Source organism: Arvicanthis niloticus, chromosome 2 (genome assembly GCF_011762505.2).
Source record: "Arvicanthis niloticus isolate mArvNil1 chromosome 2, mArvNil1.pat.X, whole genome shotgun sequence".
NCBI lineage: Eukaryota > Metazoa > Chordata > Mammalia > Rodentia > Muridae > Arvicanthis > Arvicanthis niloticus.
The window spans coordinates 132,704,376-132,725,146 of NC_047659.1; the positions used below are offsets into that span (position 1 = coordinate 132,704,376).

Below are 20,771 nucleotides of genomic sequence, written 5' to 3' on the forward strand. Positions count from 1 at the left end.
GAAAAGAAAGAGAGAGAGAGAGGACCCATGTCACGGAGGTATGGAGGGGACAAACCACACTCTTAGGGACCCACCAGGGGCACGTTAAGATTCACTGGAGCCAATTGATAGCACATGTTTTTCCTTAATTCCAGCACTCAGGAGATAGGCAGGCAGATCTCTGTAAATTCAGGGACAGCATAGTCTACATAGCAAATCCCAGGCCAGCCAAGACTATGAAAAGACCCTGTCTCAAAAAAAAAAAAAAAAAAAAAAAAAAAAAAAAAAAAAAAAAAAAAAAAAAACCACCAACCAACCAACCAACTAAAAAACCCAATATACCAAGATCCCATCAGTGGGATGACACCATCAGGTTTCACTGGAGAAGACAACAAGGCCTACATTGATGAGGACCAGATTTGTTGAGGGCCGCACTGAAGGCTGGGAAAGAGCAAACAGCTATTTCAGTACAGAGGTAACAATTGAGATTGGCTTGAACTAGAATGCTAGCACTGGAAAGGAAAGCGAGTGAACTTCTGAGGGGAGATTAAAGGGGCTGCAGACACGGTACCCATGATGAAAGGCCATGAGAAGGCAGGTTGAGAGTTTACGAATAGAGCTCTGAGGACTGACCCTGGCTCTGATTTCCTCAAAGAAAGCCAAGTCTCTTCCTGTTGAAGAGGAGAATGGGAAAAGTCCAAGGAAAGGAAAGTCTGAATAGGAGAGGAGGGAGACCCAGGAGAGGATTTGGGGGCAGTACAAGATGTGATGAATGGTTGGCTGAGTGTAGGCAGAGAGAACGCAAAATCCTCAGATCCTTCCTGGCTTCGAGTTTGAACAGGAAAGGGAACTGGAAGAGAAGCAGAGAGGCTAAAATAACAGTCTTGGAGATTTAACCTGGATGAGGAATAAAATGTAGGCAGGAAGGCACCAACATAAGCAGAGAACTTGGGAAACAGAGAGCTAGAGACAGCCAGTGCCCATCAGTGACAACTGGGGGTCTCCTGGAAGTGGCTGGAAGAGTGCCCTCGAGGAAGAGGCTAGAGAGACTTTGCTGGTTTTGGAGGTGGGAACCCACCATGGGAAAATTCCTGTAGGGAAACAGGAAGAACTCGGCAAAGGGATCACCAAGAAAATACCAGAGCTGGGGTGGCTCACTCTTCTGAGTTTCAAGTTTGTCGTGTGAACAGTGTTTTAACCTGTGATGATCCGTGATCTGGAACGGCCACCAACATGGCTGGGAGATCCAACCATTGGCCAAATGAAATGGGTGTCAACAAAAGAGACAAAACCAAGAACCGGGTGGTAGGCAGGACATGCTGCAGTGGTCCACAGTGGGTTTCCCTTAGGATGGGGAGCAGGACCAGCAGAAGGTTGTACCACTAGCTGGTCCATCTCAACTAGCAGCCACCCTTGACTGATAACATGATGAAGGTTCATCTCTCCCATTAGTCCACAAGTTCCATGTTTGGAGGGTGATGTCTGCTTGGCTCATTTCCAACACTGGAGTTTAACACAGAACACCGCACATAGTAGGTACTCAGTTGATCAGTGAAAGGAGTGGTGGGTCCAGGTGGTGGGCATGGTGACCCCAGATCTTTCTCTGCACCCAGTGTAAGACTCCAGGCAAGCATCGTCTCTCTATGCCTCAATGTATTTACTTTTAGATTTATTTTACTTTGTGTGTATTATGTGTATGAATATTTTACTTGCCTGTATGCCTGTATACCACATGTGTGATGGGTACCTGTGAAGGCCAAAAGAAGGTACTGGATTTCCTGGAACTGGAGTTAAAGATGGCTGTGAGCTACCATGTAGATACTGGTTGTCAAACCTAGGGTCCTCAGAAAGAGTAGCCCGTGATTTTAACCATACAGTTCTCTTTCCAATCCCCCTCAAACTCCTTTGCCTCAAGGCTTAATTAATCCAAGCAGTGCCTATGTTCAACTCCCAGCATCCAGCCCGGTATGCAATAAACTTAACTCTCCACCCTCCCTCCCTCCTTTACCCCTCCCTCAACTTCCCCACTTTTTCATGCACTTACCGCACCCATAGTCCAGAGCCATAAAACTCCACCCATCACGGGCTCTCTACTCCCTAGGCCCTGCTACTCAGCGGCCTCTCTCAAATTGGAAGGCTGATGTTTCCAACATCTGGCTTTAGGATCCCCCAACCCCAGAATCCAAGATTGGGCCTGAGTGGACCTCAGGTCTAGCCAGGTTGCGGTTGCTATGACAAAAGCGACAATCCCCAGCCACAGGTTCCCTAAGTGACTGGTTACTCTTTAACGTATCCACCCACCTTGGGTGATTAGAAGAATCAATAAGGTAACCGGGCGGTGGCAGCTGGCTGTGCTCACTGCCTTCCTGGTGGACCGGCTCCCGGTGGCCCCTTTGCTGCTGTGTGTGGGCCCCAGCTCCTCCATGCCCCCCAGTGTCCAGCTGGGTACACTTGGTCATGGTCAGTGTGAATGCGCCCCTCGGGGCTCCAGTGGCGAGTCCTTATGGTAAGTAAAGCCAATATCTGGGGCTGGGAGATGGCTGGATGGGGTAGGACCACAGTCATGCTATGGGGGTTACAGGACAACAGTATGTTTCTGATGGGCTCCAAGTGTTCCTTTAGAATGATTGGAAGCTCCAAAGATGCTGGGCCTTGCTCAGGTCTTTAACAGGGGACAGCTTGTGCTGGGAAGGGCTGCAGGAGTCTGCAGCAAGGGCTTAGCTCTTTTTGAGGGGGAAGACTTTTCTGAGAATCTACAGTCCAAGAGTCTTTTCATAATTCTATAGAAAGGAAGGGTTCCTGTACAGATATTCAAAATCCTCTGGAAGCGGTCAGTGCTAAGCCTGTTGATGTAGTCAGCTGGGGTGGGACCTCGGTGGATGAACCAGGGGGACAACATGTTGGTTCCTCCGTCCCTCTCTGTGGATGAAGTTGAGATCATAATCCTACAGGGTCCAAGGGAATTGAGTGTGATCTTGCATTGGGTGTGTGAAGCTGGGAAAACGTGCTGTCCACTGACCACAATGGCTCCGGTGACCAGCAAACTGGCAATATATAATGAAATGGGAACATGTAAATCCAAATTTATAATGGGTCGCCGATGTGTGCACAGATAGGAAGTCTCAGTTGCAGCGAACCCCCGCGGATGTTTCTGATAACAAAACGGATGTAGTCCTGTATATGTACACACAGGTTTGTATTTGCATAGAAAATTCCATGGGAGGACACGGAGAGGCTGGTGACGATTCTGTTTGGGGGGAGAGAGATCCAAAAGAATGTTTTCCTCTTGCGACACGTTCTAGATTAAAAATAGCTTGGTGTGTTCCATGCAGTTAAATCACACGTGCACATATACATATACACAGAGCTTAGCCTCCAGAATACTGCGCATGCTGGCTCTGTTTCTGGTTATGGGACAATCATCTGAGGCAGTTAATGTTTCTGTGCCTCCACTGTTTTTATTGACACGAAGACAAAGTTGGAGCTGTGGATCTATAAGGGGTCACATGGAGGTAGGACGTAAGGCTCATGACATCACACAGACCGTGTGGACTCAGTAAATATTACATAGCAGCATTCCTTCTAAAGAGTATACATTTATTTATTTATTATTTGTGTGCACACATGCTTACATCATAATGTAAACTTATGTGCTCCTGGAGGCCAGCACACCACCCCCATGAGTCGGTCAGTCCCCTTTCTCCATCATGTGTGGCCCAGGGATCAGACTTGTCAGTAAGTACTTTTACCCACTGATCTGTGTCTTCAGCCCCTTGATATCATTCTTAGCTGAGGCTAGATGGCCAGTGACTTGTCTGAGGCTAGTCTTCTGACTCGTCTGGGGATTCTTTGCTTTGACTCATCAGTAAGCAGGAGAGTGTGACACTGAGGACACCCAAGGAATCCTATGGCTTGGGACCCATCCCATATGCCATCAGTGTGACCTTGGAAGAGTCACCTCCCCCTCTCAACCTACTTCCTCTTTTGTAAAACAGAGTTGATTTCACTGGATCAGACATCACTGGAGCTTAGTTAAAGGACTAGATGTATTTTAATTCATAGTTGTAAGACTTGGTTGACCCGCCGGGCAGTGGTGGCGTATGCCTTTAATCCCAGTACTTGGGAGGCAGAGGCAGGTTGATTTCTGAGTTTGAGGCCAACCTGGTCTACAGAGTGAGTTCCAGGACAGCCAGGGCTACACAGAGAAACCCTGTCTTGAAAAACCAAAAAAAAAAAAAAAAAAAAAAAAAAAAAAAAAAAAAAAGGCTTGGTTGACCCTATGGCCAGAGGAAACATATGGCCTCTGCAAGCTCTAACCTTTCCATTAGCATAGGCTAAAGGTGAAAAGGAGGCCACACAGAGTCCTTGTAAAGGATAAAATAGTAAGATAGCATCTCTATGTCTCTCAGGTCTATACTTAGGAAGGTGTTCATATGTCCTTTCTCTTCAGATCCTTTGCAGTGCTTAACAAGTGCTGGTATCTAACACAGAGTTGCTGGCATACATATATGGGTGGATGGATGATTGAATGAATGAGTGTATGTATAGATGGATATTTGCATGAATGGATAGTTAAATGTATGTATAGATAGAAGGCTAGATGAAGAATGATAGATGGATAAGTGGATGAATGGTTGGATGGATAAATGGATAAATGGATGGTGGAGTAAATTGCTAGATGAACAATTGGATGGTTATATATAGATAAATAAATGGATGTATGGATAAATGCATGGTTGAAGGATACATGGTTATAAAAATGGATATATGGTCAAATGGATGGGTAGAGGGTTGAACAAATGGGTGGATGACTTTATGGATGGAAGGAAGGATAGATGGTAAGATGGGTGGATGGATGGATGATGGGAGAATGAATGAATAGATGCATGGTTGAATGGTTGAGGGGATAGTTGGATAGATGCATGGTTGGGTGAACGGCTGTATGGTTAGATAGTTAAATAGGTGGATGCATAGATAAAGGGATGGCTGATGGATGGTTGGATGTGTGGTTTGATGGCTGGATAAATGGGTGGGTAAATGACTATATGGACAGATGCTTGGATGTATGGTTAGATAGTTAAATTTATGGATGTATGGATAAATGGATGGTTGGATGGACAAATGATTGAATGTGTATGTATGTGTATGTATGTGTATGTATGTGTATACACACACACACATATATATATACACATATGAGTAGATGGATAGTTGAATGTGTATACATGTATGAGTGGATAGTCTGTATCTATTGTCCCATTTAATGATCACAACAGTTATGCAAAGCAAACAATATTGTCATCTCCAAGGGGGAAAAAGAACAACAACAAAAAAAAACTAAGGCTCAGGATTTTTAAAAATATACATCTGACTTGAGATATGATGTAGTCACTTGTTGCCGGTCCTTTGGGCCATGTATCCCAGTTTTGCCCTCTTTCTTCAGGCTGCACTGTCAACTTCCCAGAACTTCTGAGAGTCCATCGGTAAAGTGAACTAGGGAAACCTACCGAGAAACTCTAGGAAAAGTTCTTATTCTGACAAAAGAAAAACATATTTAAAGGAAAAAAGCAAGGGGGCTGGAGACATGGCTCAGTGGTTAAGAGCACTGACTGCTCTTCCAGAGGTCCCGAGTTCAACTCCCAGCAACCATCTGGCTCTCAACCATCTGTAATGGGATCTGATGCCCTCTTCTGGTGTGCATGAAGATAGCAAGAGTGTACTTATACACATAAATAAATAATTTTTTTTTTTAAATAAAAAGGAAAGAAAAAAGCAAACCCTTTGCTTGGGGACAACAGTGGCCATTCCTGAGGTTAGCACAGCAGAGTCTGGTCCTTGGGTGAAGGCTGGAAACAGCAGAGACTGCGAAGGGCAGGGCCTCTGCAGATCAGGGAAGGAACACATGAGTACTTAGACTTCTGCATGTCCAGCCTGTCCACAGTGCGTTTAATTTTACCTCACACGTACTGTCTCTTGGGTCAGATGTGAATCATAACATCTGTCCCCTGACTAGACTATAAACTCCAGGAGGTCGGGGACGATGGTGGCTTGGTCTTGTTTGTCTTATAAAGTCTCACGCAATTGACGGACACACTGAAGCATGTGTTGGATGACTCCATCGGGACAGTTTTAGCAAACAGGCACAGAACAGTGACTCTCAAGGCCAGCCAGCTCTGAGTACTTCCTGCCCTTCATGTCATCCTCTGATTGACGTTTGTACCTTGTGTCTGTCCCAGTCTAGAACCAAGGTGGCCCAGCATCAGGCACCATGTTGCCTGTTAGATACCCGAGGCTGCAGGAGACTGGAAGAGTTCCCCTCAGCACACTTGGGGTCCCCTCTTTTCTGGTTTTTTTTTTTCCACTGACATCTCTCAATTAAAAAAAATCAAGTTCCCCAAAACATCTCCCAGCATACTTTGCTCAATTAAGAAAAGCTCAAAGTCAAGGTGGGAAGTAACGGGAAGCTAAGGCTGCTTTAGCCCTGCTCCTCGCTTGGGCCCAGCACACTCTTGCTCCACACTGTTCTATTACAGGTTTCTGACCTCTGCAGTATCAGCATGTTGGCTGGATAACTGTGGCAGAGGGCTATCCCGCATGCTGTAGCGGGGTGTTCAGCACCATGCCTGAACGCTGCTCTATTCAGCTGAGGCCAACAATGCCTCTCCCCATCAGCTGTGGTCACCGAAGTCTCTAGATTCTAAACAGGTGTATCCCAGGACTCGTCACATCTGTGTGTTACATAGCATCAGGAATGGCTACTGGGCAGTGTCTGGGTCAGGGGAGAATACGGGGACTCTTGGGTTGATGTTTGCTTTAGGTGACAGGGTCTAGCTCCTAGCTGACTTTGGAGTTGTCCTGGGCAATTGTGAGGATAAGCTACTGTGGTTGCACACATTGTGTGCTAATCTGACTCCCGGCTTTGTTTATTTCCTGTCTTTGTTTACCTTGATTATTACTTTGTCCCCTTAGTACTAATCATTTCCGCTACTGCTCTGATCTCTTTGAGGGCTAAATCTCTACAGTCTGATTCTTTTTTCTTGTATTTGCAAGATTTATATGAGAGCCTTCTATAGGGTAGGGCTCTATGTAGTCTTTGGGGAGGCTAATTGAATGGAAGAATCAATGGGAAGATGGATGGATGGATGGATGGATAGGTGGATGGATGGATGGATGGATAGGTGGATGGATGGATGGATGGATGGATGGATGGATGGATGGATGGATGGATAGGTGGATGGATGGATGGATGGATGGATGGATGGATGGATGGATGGATGGATGGATAGGTGGATGGATGGATGGATGGATGGATGGATGGATGGATGGATGGACAGATGGATGGAGTGTGGAGGGAAGGATGAACTGTATAGCAGATCCTGCAAATACTTAGGACAGGACAGACAAGGAAAAAGAAGTCCTTTAGCCACTAGACAACAGGCCTCTATCAGGGTAATATACCTGTTTCTAAGTGTCAAATGAGCCTCATTTTGTTCATGGGAAAGGCCCCATCTTTTTGACCATCGGCAGCAACCTTGGCTCAGAGGCCATTGTCAGAGGTAGTCTGGGTAAATGGCTTTCTCACTTAAAGCCATGCAAAGATGGGCTATTTCCTTCATCCCTCTGACTGATGCTTCCAGGATGGGAGATTTCATCTTACTATGTAGCCCTAGTTGGCCTGGACTTGATATATAGACCAGGCTGGTTTCCTGGTCATATGGTTTCCAACTCATACAGACCCACTTGCTCCTGCCTCTGAAGTGCTGGGATCAAAGGTGTGCACCCCCACACTCAGTTTAAGATTTTACTTTGTAGCCCAGGCTATCCTGGAATTCATTCTATAGCCCAGGCTAGCTTTAAACCTGCAGCAATTCTCCTGCTGCTGCTTAGTGGATGCTAACATGTGTGTGTCACCATGTCTAGCTTAGAGTCCTTTATCTATCAAGTAAACTTTGGGTTGAGCTAATGAAGCAAGATAGGTACAAACTAAAGCATGTTGTGTGGCTTTGAAGAGTGATGGGCCCAAAGTTAAGTAGAACTTCAGATGCTAGCCTATGGGGTCATGTCCAGTATCCACTGATACTCTGACCCTTCATTTCCCTCATGTACAGTATCTATGGATGCTTGGACCCTTCATTTCTGAAGTATATAGTCTTTCCCACCACTCTCCCAACCTCCTCCACACATCTTTCCACCTTACCTTAATAATGGAAGCCTCTGTGATTCAGGCTCACAAGCCTGGCTGCACGTGGGAAGCTTTTGTTTTCTGTTTTAGATATGTGTGCATTGATTGTGTGTGTGCATGCACACACTTGTGTCTGTGTGTGCTCCCACACATGCATGTGTGTACGTGTGTGTGTGTGTGTGTGTGTGTGTGTGTGTGTGTGTGCTTAAGTACTGCAGATCATTGCAGGGGTCAAGGGACAATCTTGGGTGTCAGTCCTTCTACCTTGTTTGATACAGGGTCTCTGTTATTCACCACGGTTTGCACCAGGCAAGATGACCCAGAGCCTCTGGGGAGTCTTCTGTCTGTCTCTACCTACCTCCTATTTCTCTGGTAAGCATGCTGGAATTACAGATGCAGGCTGCTGCATATGGCTTCTCACAGGTTCTGGGGACCCAAACTCCAATCCTTACACATTGTACATTAAATGCATTATCCACTGAGCCATCTCTCCAGCCCAAGAGAAACTTTCTTAAACTCTACACCTAGAGGATGAGGGCCTCCTGGGATGAGTTCTATACATCTGTTATTTTTTTGTTTTGTTTTGTTTTGTTTTTTTCGAGACAGGGTTTCTCTGTGTAGTCCTGGCTGTCCTGGAACTCACTCTGTAGACCAGGCTGGCCTCGAATTCACTGATGTCTATATGTGACTTTAGGCATCCTGGGATTTGGAAGCTATTGCCTCGCTTCCTCCCGTATTGCAAAGCAAGGAATGAGTTCCCAGAATGCATCCTGTTCCTGGCGTAAAGCCTGTGCAGCCATCACTTCTCTGTGCTCTCTTCAACAACTAGTTAATGAGGAAGGGTGTACCAGACACCCTGCTAGCCACTGGGAACACAGGAGGCAAATGTGGTTTTGGAGCTTGCCTCCATTTGCTGGAGTGGTGGACAAGCCAACAGGGACCGACGAGGGAGGAGCCGGAAAACTCTAGGAAGGAACACAGCACGCCTTAGAGGAGAGGATGCAGGACCTCTTGTCTCTGGGAGAGCAGACTGTTAACTTATCCAGACCAGAAAGGTTTAGCCGGAGTCATCGGGGAGGGGAGGAGAGGAGAGAGAAGGCTCCAGCTGAGGAGACAACCTATACAGAGGTCCAGAGCCTGGCTGCCCACTGCACGCTATCGGTACTTGGCAGTGATGAGACTCTACCCTTCATGAAGAGTGTCTTGGCACAGGCTGTCCTGTGGCTGGTTTATCTAGTTTCCAGAAGCAACCTGGGATACTGAAGGGCAGAAGTTGGGCCGTCTATATTTTTTTTTCTGACTCAGATGTCTCTGGCATTAGAATGGGCCTCCAACCCCGAGAGAACTGCTCCCCTCGGGCTGTGATGAGGGTGGAACCCAGTTCACCTATAGTGGATTTTTGAAATTTGATTGATTAGAAAATTAATTTTAACATTAATTAATTTTGTAGTGCATGCTAGACAAGTGCTCTACCCCTGATCCAAAGCCATAGCCTGCACTGTCACCGGAAGGGGCCACCTGGGTAGCCTGTGTTTCGGGCTGTGTGCATCTCAACCACAGCGGATACTTCTGTAGCTATAGAGAGTGCACCTTTCATGTGAAAGGGACAGTGGGCCTGCTGTGTGTAAAACATCTCTCTTCTGTCACTCTGTCACGGAGTAAACAGATGGAGGGAGAGAGGTGACAGGCTCCAGGAGGCAATTGTTGGGAGGGTGTGTATGCTTGTATTATACTGATCTATCTATGCATAATTGTAATCCCCACACTCAAGAGGCTCAGGGTTGAGTTCAAAGCCAGCCCCTGAGACATAGTTCAAGGCCACCCTAGAATACTTGAGACACTGTCCTAAAACATAAAACAAAGATGTCTGTAGTGTCCCAATGAGGGCTCAAAATTCTCAAAGTGACCCTGTGAGGTAAGCAGTGTTTGTTGCCCATTTTACAGATGAGGAAATGGAGGCACAGACTACTCAGGTCACTCAGCCAGAGTGACCAAGGCACTCAGGAAGGTGGGCCCCGTTTTTGTGTTTTTACTGTCTGCATAGTATATAAAGTACGTACAGCACAATGTTCTCAGACTAGAGGCCAGTAATCAAAAGATTTTAAAGCCACGGGACAGAATGTTCAAGAAGGTTCAGGACCACACTTCCAAGCAGGGCTGCTTTCGTGGTGTCCACCGGGAACAGGGCTGGTTATATCAGGACACAGACAAACGCTTTTAAATCTTTCTGAATTTACTTTACATCACATTTGAAGGACTTATAACGGGCATATTAAGACATCAATAGAAAAGCTCCTGGAAGGGCTGGCGAGAGCCCTCAGTAAGTGAGGGCATTTGCTGCCAAGCTGGATGACCTGAGTTTGTACCCCGCACCCCAAATCTGTAGGACGGAGAGAGAGAACTGACTTCTGCAAGTTGTCCTCCGACCTCCACACATACACAGGTGCACACAAAATAAATAGGAAGCTCCCAAACGACTCATATTGAGGTCCACTTTCTACTGCTGCTCCTGCTTTTCCCCTCAATTATGTTTGCTTGGTCTTCAGAAACAAAAGCAGGAAGGAAAGTTCCCTTGTAAATTAGCCCACGTCCTGCTTGCTTCAGGGGCGCATGCGCTGAAATTGGACCGCTATAGGGAGGAGCCGCAAGGCCTGTGTGCAAGGATGACGTGAGAATTAATGAAACGTCCATATTCTTTAAAGTTCTCTTCCTCCTCCTCCTCCTCCTCCTCCTCCTCCTCCTCCTCCTCCTCCTCCTCCTCCTCCTCCTCCTCCTCCTCCTCCTCCTCCTCCTCCTCCTCCTCCTCCTCCTCCTTTTCCCCCTTCTCCTCCTTCTCCAGAGTCCTGTACACCACTGTACACCAGGCTGGCCTCAAACCCAGAGATCTCGCCTGCCTCTGTGTGCCACCACTGCCGGGCCTATATTCTCTTTCAAAGATTAACCTGTACCTTCAAAGAAAGAAAAATACCAAGTAAGTGCTTGCATGTAGAGAAAGTACAAGCAAGAGGCAGCTGAGTGAAGAGCCTTGGGAAGGACAGATGCTGGGTGGATGCTTGGCATTGGGGCTGGAGGTTGACTCTGGACTCAGGAGGCTGCATCCCTCCCCCATTCTGTCATTTCCTAGATGTTTAGCTCAGGACTCCTTCGGGACTTGGTAAAACTCCACTCTTTCATTCCTCTTAACTGCCCAGTGAGATAGGTGCTGTAATGATATTATTTCCCAGAAGACAGCAAGGCTCAGAGAGGTTAAATCACTCACCCAAAATCACACAGCCTCTGAGTGATGGGACTTGAGCTCCAACGCCATATGTGTGAAAAAGAGAGCAGAGCTAGCTGACTGTAACAACCAAGGCCAAGAGAGAGAACTTCTTTTGCACAATTATCCAGGGACCACCACACACACACACACACACACACACACACACACACACCCCACACACTTTCTCTCCTTTCTTAGTACTTGGAAGGTGTTTTTTTTCCCCCATCACTCTACTGCAACAGGTAAAATTTTTCTTTATCACCCTTGGTTCCTGGTTCTGTGGTTCTGAGAACCGGGTGAGCAATGCTGGCTGTACCCCATCAGATATCTCTGAGGACTGAGGGAATTCTTCTGTGATTCTCCAGATTCTTTTGTGGGCTAAAGAAGTGTTCTGGGTGGCGAGCATTGGTGTTCTATAGATGTTGGTGCAGATGACACACAGGAGGCCATGGCTGACACCTGATGGCTGCTATGAATAACAGCCACACCAGTGAGTGTTCCTTTTGTTGAAGCCGGTGAAGTTGCAGCTGAGTGAGGGTAGCTCAGGTCTGTAATCTTAGCTCCAGGGACAGTAAGGTGGGAAGATCCTGAGCTTGGGGCACCCTGACTCACAATAAACCAATAATAATAATAATAATAATAATAATAATAATAATAATAATAATAATAATAACAATAACCCTGAGAGGTGGTTGGTTGTGCACTTCTGTAATACCGCAGTTCTCCGCCAGGGGCACAACAGGAAAGGAGAGGTGGAGTCCTTCGCTCTGATGGTGCTTGCCCTGTGGTGAAGACTGGGGGTAAACAGCTCTTGAGTATATAATTTCACAGCCTTAGGAGAGAATGGGATTGATGGTGGTGGACGGAAGTGAGATGATCTTAGATTTGGTAGTCAAGGAAGACCTCTGAATGGAGGTCATATGCGATACGGTCCATATCACGAAAAGAGCTGTGAAGAGCTTGGGGGAAAGGGATCCTTGGTCAAGGAAGCAGCGTGGGGAATGGATGGATGAGTCCAGCACAGGGTAGGGGTCAGGGAGAGAGTGAGATGCTGATAAGAAGGCCAGTGTGACTGGAAAGAGCTTAGAGCCAGGGGGAAAGAAGGCCTGAGGCAAGCCGAGATCTTGTGAGAGCTGGGGTTTATTATCCGTGTAACATCAGGTCCTGACAGGGTTCAGCAGGACCCTGTGTACAGCTGTGACAGCTTAAGACTTCTCTAAGGCTGGTCTTTACCCTATGAACTTCTCACATCTGTTCCAACTCTTTCTTTCTCTCTTTCTTTCTTCCTTCCTTCCTTCCTTCCTTTCTTTCTTTCTTTTTTCTTCATTCTTTAAAAAAAAAATTTTTTTTAATTTATTTAGAAACAAGTTTAAAATAGCCAGGATTGTGACTGAGGCTGGTTTTGAACTCTGATCCTCCCATCACCTTTTACCTGATGAGCATGGGATTCTAGGTACATACAACCAAGCTTAGCTTTATTTACCTTTGAGACAGAGTCTTGCTGTGTAGCCCAGGATGGCCTTGAGCTTCAGATCCTCCGCCCTCAGCTAGAATCACAGATATGCTCCACCCTTCCCGCCTGATTCTTGCTTTTAGATGTCAGTGAAGTTTGAAACTGTATGTGAGTACAACACATAGTAGGTGTTCCACAGACATTTGCAGACTGTGTAAACAAAGATGGGGGCAGTAGAATCAGTGTGCTCAGCAACTGGCTGGGTTCATGGTGTGGGAAGGAAGCCGCTGCCTGCTGCTGCCCCTGCCTAGGCTCTGCCCTAGGTAAACATTCCTCCCTCTGCCCAGACAGCTGCTGTGTGACAAGTGTCTGTTGTAGGACTGGCCAAGGCTGGCCACCACACTGCCAGGATTTCCCAGGACAGGCAGCAGAGGCAACCACACCTCAGGCAGGGCCTGCGACAACCACTCAGAGATCTTTGAACAGATCTGAGAAGGTAGAAAGACCCTGGGAGTAGTCAGAGGAAGGCCTGTGCTTGACAGAGCCAAGGAACTGGAGCCTCCATGGTGACCCCTGCAGGGCTTAGCCATGGCCACAGTAGGAACCAGGAATCAGTCCCAGCCCCGTACCTCAGGCATCTGCCTTGTCTGAGGTTCAGTTTCCTCTCCTGTAGTTTGAAGGGCCATGTGTGGGTTTCTTTATTTGACACAGGGCTTCATTCTGTAGCCCTGCTGTTTTGGAACTCAGTATGTAGTTCAGGTGGCCCCTAATTCACTGCAATCCTCCTGCCTCTGCCCCCCTGAGTGCTGGGATTAAAAGCGTTCACTACCACTGCCCAGCTAACCTCACTATTATCTTTAATTCCAGCACTAGGGGAATCTGATACCTTTGGCCTTCACTTGGCAACTCTGTGTGTGTGTGTGTGTGTGTGTGTGTGTGTGTGTGTGTGTGTGTGTTTTAAAAGCAAAAAAATTTAGAGTTAACTAAGGTAAGCGGAATTAATTAATTAATTGTTTCCTCCTCCCCTCCCTCCTCCCCTTCCTCCTCCCCTCCCTCCTGCTGCCTTCTTTCCTATCAATACCGAACTCTCAACTAGTCAGGGTATGTCAGAGCCCAGGCTGGAATGATGGCTTGTGGGGTCTTGGAGGAGCCTTTGAGGTCACCTGTCATCTGCCCTTTACCACAAGATGCCACTGTAACAGGAAAGATCCTGTTGCTAGGCATGTGAAAAATGTCCTGTTGCAGAAGCTTGGATTTCAGGACCAGAGAACTCAGAGCAGGAAGTGTAGAGTCCTGAGTGAGTCCATCCCCTCCCTCGGAGCTCCTGCCTCCGGCTTTCTCTGGGTGTGCTCTCTTCTTAGATATGTTGACACACACCTTTTTTTGGGTTTTGTTTTTTGGGGGTGTTTGTTTGTTTTGTTTTTCGGGACAGGGTTTCTCTGTGTAAGCTTGGCTGTCCTGGAACTCACTCTGTAGACCAGGCTGGCCTCAAACTCAGAAATCTGCCTGCCTCTGCCTCCCAAGTGCTGGGATTAAAGGTGTGAGCCACCACTGCCCGGCTGTTGACACACACCTAAAACTTATTTTAAAAATTTTTAAAAAGATTTATTTATTTATTTATTTATTTTATGTATATGAGTACACTGTCACTCTCTTCAGACACACCAGAAGAGAACATCAGTTCCTATTACAGATGATTGTGAGCCACCCTGTGGTTGCTGGGAATTGAACTCAGGACCTCTGAAAGAACAGTTAGTGCTCTTAACCATTGAGCCATCTCTCCAGTCCCCTCAAATCTAGTTTTAAAAACTAGATTTCTAGATGTTTCACTTTGGATTTCTCTCTTTCTCTTTCTCTCTTGCTTGCTTGCTTGTTTTGTTTGAGACAAGGTCTCTTGTAGCCCAGGCTGGTCTTGAACTCACTTTGTAGCCAAGGATGACCTTGAACTTCTGATCTTTCTATCTCCACCTTTCAAGTGCTAACCTGTGTACTGAATACAGTTATGTGCTTCTGTGAGCACTGACTAGGGTCCAGGCCTGGTCTTTCCTGCCTCTTATCCAAAAAAAAAAACTGAAAATTAGGGATCACACAGATATGCAGAAGCAGCAAGATAACTTTATTTGAAGCAAAGCAGTGGTGCAGTTTATCCAGGGAGACATTTGTTTGATTGACAGCAGGCTGCAGGAGTGAAAACACTCAAGAGCCCTGAGTGTTTATTGTTTCAGGCATCCTTTATGGGGTTCAGGAGAAGGAGGAGTTTGTTCGTAACAGGCTCACTTGGGTGGTTCTCTATTTTGATTGATAGATTAGGTTATATAATCACTTCTCTGCTTTGCATGTCCCTTCCCATAATGCACCTGGTTTTAATCATACAGCCACCCAATTATACAGAGATGAGATGGTGAGGGGGGGGGGGCTTCTCCATCAGAAATGAATAGAGGACAGTGTTTGCCTCCCCACCATGTACCCAAAGCCACTTCAGGCCAGATCAGTCCTTCTCCCCTGATGTGCTGGAAGTACACTTAGGACAGAAACTGTCTAAATCTGAATGTTACCAGGGGTGAGGAAACATATGCGGAGATAGGGGTACATGTAGCCTGATACAGTCCGGCGACCCATGGGTGTTCTAAGGTTATAGATGCACTTCTTAGGAGTGTGTGTGTGTGTGTGTGCATAGTGCATACAAGTGAAGGAACTGCCAAATGCATTATTACAAGAGGGGGTGTGTGCAACTCCCAACCAAAATGTGAGCCCAAGCCAATCTCTCTCCTATGCCCTCTGGCCTTACCGCCATCCCTGTTTATGTGAGGCTGAACTGGAATTCATAGCCCCATTCATGTATGCTAGGCAAACCCTCTAACCCAACTGAGCTGCATTCCCAACCCAATTTTCTAGACATTTTAAACAGTAGGGCTTTTTAAATGAGGTCACACATGATCTCATGGCTCTGTAATACCAGTAATTGGGAGGTGGAGACAGGAAAACCAGGAATTCAAGGCTGTCTGTGGGTATGCAATGAGTCTGAGGCCAGCCTTGGCTACATGAGATCCTGTCTCAAACCAGATAGATTATATTTCTGAATTGTCAATTGCTGGTGCACATTAAGTCAGTAGATCAACCCTCCCCCAAGTACTCTTCCTTTTCCGAGTAGGAACTGTTTCAAATGTGGAGGAATGCCCCGAAGGGAATATTTTGTGAACGAGGATATATGTCCACCTCTCACTCTTAGCAAGTCTACTATGTCGCTGTGTGTTCCTCGAGTTTAGTTATGTTTGTTTTATTATTTCATTGATATCATTATTACTAGTGATGTGGGGGGGGGGACATGAGCCACAACGCAAGTGTGAGTGTCCTGGGATAACTCTCAGGATTTGAGTCTCTCCCATGGGCTCCAGATTTTTGGGCACATGTGCAAGTGTTTTTAGCTGCTGAGTTATCTTTCTGGACCTATTTATGTCTGTTATAATCCAGGCTCATGGACCTGATATCCTATTCTGACTTCTGTAAGTATCAGGCACACATGGTGCACAGACATGTATGCAGGTAAAACATTCATACACATAAAACAATAAAAATTTACAGGGGCCAGAGAGATGGCTCTGTGGTTGAGAGCACTTGAGGCTAGGACTCTCTTCCCAGAACCTCTTCTGACCTCCAGACACACATAAGGTATACATGTGCACACACACAAAATTCACACTAAAATAAAATTTTAAAAGTTTAAAAAAAATCTATCTCTATCTACCTATATCTATCTATCTATCTATCTATCTATCTATCTATCTATCTTACGTGCATGGAGTGAGGAACACACATTCATGTCTAGGCACACGTAAAGATCAAAGGACAGCTTGTGGGAACTGGTTTTCTCCCTCTGTCACGTGGGTTGACTGAACTCAGATCATCAGGCCTGGCAGCAAATATCTTTACCTGTTGAGCTGTCTTGTCACCTTGTGGTCATTGTTGACAAGTTGTTTTGCCAGTCTGTGTCTTTGACACAGGTCTGTCTAGATAATCCAGGCAGGCCTTACGCTTCCATTACCTCCCAACTGCTAGACTGTGGACACGAGCTACCTTGTCCTACCTAAGAACCAATGTTTAGTTGGCCTGCGGTTCTGAGGTGGGAAGTCTGTGATATAGGCTTCTCCTGAGGGCCATTCCTGGTGTCTTATCTTCATGACCTCATCAAATGCTAAGGAGCTCTTGAGGCTCTTCCTCAAAAATATCATTAACATAGATATTTGGCAGTTAGGCTTCCAGGACCTGGACACCTGGGGACCCGTTCAAGCCCTTACAGATGTCCTTACACTTTTGTCATGTGGATGAGCAGTGGCTCTAACTTTAGTCTTAGAGCAGGCTATGCCTTATTGACTGGTTTACAATGCCACAGTTTTTTCTTTTGTTTTCAGATATATGCAGACCCGCCTGTCTTAGTTGGGTTCCTATTGCTTTAACAGTACAGGGTGATCAGAGCAACTTGAAGAGGAAAAGATGTATTTCATCTTATAACTCACTGATCACACTCCATCACCAAGGGAAGTTGGGGCAGGAACTAAAGGAGGGACCTGGAGGCAGGAGCCGGGACAGGAGCCATGGAGGAGTACAGGATACTCACTGCCTCGCTCCCCATGGCTTGCTTAGCCTGCTTCTTATACCATTTAGGCAACCGCCCAGGGGTCGTACCAACCACACTGAGCTGGGCCCACGTCAGTCATTTATCAAAGCACTGCCCCACAAATTTGCCAACCAGCAACAGAGGAATTTTCTCAATTAAAACGCCCTCTTCCCAGTCCTGTCTAGACTTGTGCCAAGTTGACACAAACCAACCAACACATCTTTCTAGGCTCAGGAACCATATTTTAAAAATTCTTGAAAGGAGAGTGAGGTTGGACATGGAAATATATGTCTGTAATTCCAGCACTTGGGGGCTGGAGGCAGAGGGTCTGGGGTGGATTATTAGTCAGGAGTCTCTAGCAGAGCAGAACTGGTAGGAGAAAAATATGTGTGTGATTGTTTAAATCAGTTTACATGGAAATAATAACACCCAAGGGGCTGAGACCTTGGGAGTTGCTCTGTCCTAGAGGTGGGGTGGATCCACAGTCAGGGTGCCTCCACAGTCAGGGTGCCTCCACAGTGGCTGTCTCACCCTAAAGAGGCCCATAATCCCGGAGTTGCTCAGTCCCTGAGGCTGGGAGCCTCAACAGTTTCAATTCAGTGCCAAAACCCTGAAGGGTTCCCGAGAGCAGCTAATCCTTAGTCATCATGAGTGTGTACAAATGTTGATTTTGGTGTCCCTGAAGGAATCAGCAGCCTCAACAACAGGGAAAGTTAATTTGGCAAAAGAGGGAAGGCTAAGAGAGCCGGAGGCCAAGCAAGCAAAGGCGATTCCTCTGCCACGCCCTTTTTATCTGGAATTCTTTGGGATGGGTTTTCCGACATCACTGTGGCGATAAAACAATTCCCCTATTGAGGTTCCCTTCTCAAGGTGACATTAATCTGACCATCATCCAAAGTTCAAAGTCAGCCTTAGCTCTACAGCCTATTTAAAGACAGCCTGACTACAGGGCACATTTCAAAATGTATATATATAAACAATTTGGGTCTGGAGGTGTGGGGTCAGCTCGTTGGTAGAACATTTGCCTGGCATGAAACCCTGGGTTTGTATTAAGGAATTTGTGACTCCTGGGAAAAAAGATCATAGACAATCCAATTATAATTAAAAGATTTATTGATTAGCTGCTAGCAGGATGAACAATCTCTGAGCCAAATTTGAGACTACGGTAATAGAGGAGTATGGGGAAGAACTTTTAAAGGGGAAAACCACACAAAGACCTTCCATATCTTTTTTTTAAATTTATTTATTGTATTATGTGAGTACACTGTCACTGTCTTCAGACACACCCGAAGAGGGCATCAGATCCCATTACAGATGGTTGTGAGCCACCATGTGGTTGCTGGGAATTGAACTCAGGACCTCAGAAAGAGCAGCCTCTCTTAACCACTGAGCCATCTCTCCAGCCCAAGCCTTCCATATCTATACAAGCCAACCAAAGCTATTCTGCTCTGCCAAGTTAAGTGATTAAGGCAACTCAAGACAATCTTTGAGTATCAGTGCAAGCAAGTTACAGAAGCAGGAAAAGGAGTTAGTCATATCCTGACAAATGGATAGTCATGGATTTACCTTTTTGAGTCAGGGGTCACTGAATCAGGGTTACTGGGAACTTACCTTCCAGGGGCTGGCGGGACAAAGATGGATGCCCAGCTTATGGTGCTTCTGCAGTCATAACATTTGACCCACCGTACTATACAAGAATACACTTGTAAACTCAGGAGACAGAGGCCGGAAAATGAAAGTTCAAGGTTATCCTTGCCTACACAGCGCATTCGAGCCAGTCTGAGAATGGGATACACAGGAAGAGGAGGAGCTTATGAGGTCTCATCCCTCTGTAAGGATGTGTTTGGAGTTAAGTTGGTTGATGGGGGACAGAGAGACAATTTCTTCAGTAGTGTGTCCCCAGGTAAGGTGCTCATACTTCTGTAAATAACCCTAATGACTTCACTGGGTCACACCACACACACACACACACACACACACACACACACACACACACACACACAGAGTATGAAAGTAGAAAGGGGGCAATTAAGAAAAAGAAAAGGCATAATGGGAAGAGGAATGAAGCAGGAAGGGTAAAGGAGGAGAGCGGATACAGACAAATTATAATATGGACATGTTTGTGAAACACCACACCACTTTCCACAGAGGTTACGCTTGCTATTTTATGTTCCCAACATCAGTGCCCAGGGGTTTTCATGTCTCTAAATCCTCACAAACTCTCTTTAGCCAAGGCTGGCCTGGAACATGCTTAGGCTGACTTCAAACTCAAGACACTCTTCTTGCCAGATCTTCCCAAGTGATGGGAGTGTGGCAGAAAGCGTCACACAAGGCTTCTGCTACACTGTTTAATGAAGGAGGCTATGTTCTTGTTATTTGCTTTTTTACCCCCCTTTGGTTTTTCCAGACAGGGTTTCTCCGTATAGCCCTGGCTGTCCTGGAACTCACTCTGTAGACCAGGCTGGCCTCAAACTCAGAAATCCGCCTGCCTCTGCCTCCCAAGTGCTGTGGGATTAAAGGCATGCGCCACCACTGCTCCAGGCTGGCTTCAAACTCATAGAGATCCCCTTGCCTTTGTTTCCTGAGTGCTGGAATTAAAGGTGTATACACCATTTATGCCCAGCTTGGATTGGGTTTTGAGGCAAAATAATATAGCCCAGGCTGGCATTGAACTTTCTATCCTCCTGCCTCTGCCTACTGAGTTCTGGAATTGTAGGCACGCACTGCCACACCTGGCTTTCTTACTGTTGGTAGTTTTTGTTTTGGTTTTTACTGATGCGTGGTGATGCTTCTGTTCCCATGGTTACCACAGTCATTTGATCATTTCCTTGAAGAAGTGTCTATTCCAGCTCAGGTGAAGTTGTTTGTTTTCTGATGTTAGGTTGTCTGTATTCTTACGAGCTAGACGATTTACAAGTATTTCCCTCCCAGCCTGTGGACTGCCTTTCCACTCTGTTGATAGCATCCTTTTGATGTGGGTTCTTTGGGAGCTATGGAACCTTTTTTTAGCTCTTAGTAAGTTTAACCCAGGGACCTAGGGTGCTGGATGATCCTGGTTGCCAATGCTGTCCTGAGGTAGTGGCATCTGAGCTCATTGTCTCAGAAGAAACAAGAAATGCAGACCAGGAGAAAGTAGAACCACCATACATCTGTTAAGAAAAGGAAAAAGACCTAGAGCAACAACCACCCTCATGCCGCCCTGCCCTGTGGTCTTCCCTGGGTCTCATGGTGGGAACTGAATGCAGACTGAGGTAATCTTCATTAGGACTGATCACTTCTCATG

General features: G+C 46.3%; 1 protein-coding gene and 1 long non-coding RNA gene across 2 annotated transcripts in view; one reads left to right on the forward strand and one right to left on the reverse strand.

The window, feature by feature from the left end:
• The window catches only part of LOC143441487 (uncharacterized), a 56,292-nt gene that overhangs the window by 23,690 nt on the left and 11,831 nt on the right, over positions 1-20,771 (reverse strand). The window lies entirely within an intron of this gene.
• Hnf4a (hepatocyte nuclear factor 4 alpha) overlaps positions 2,422-20,771 on the forward strand; it is a 62,506-nt gene continuing 44,156 nt past the window's right edge. Inside the window, exon 1 of the mRNA XM_076930191.1 lies at positions 2,422-2,485. Coding sequence (XP_076786306.1) covers positions 2,437-2,485 — 49 coding nt within the window. The 5' untranslated portion in view covers positions 2,422-2,436. The remainder of the gene's footprint in view (positions 2,486-20,771) is intronic.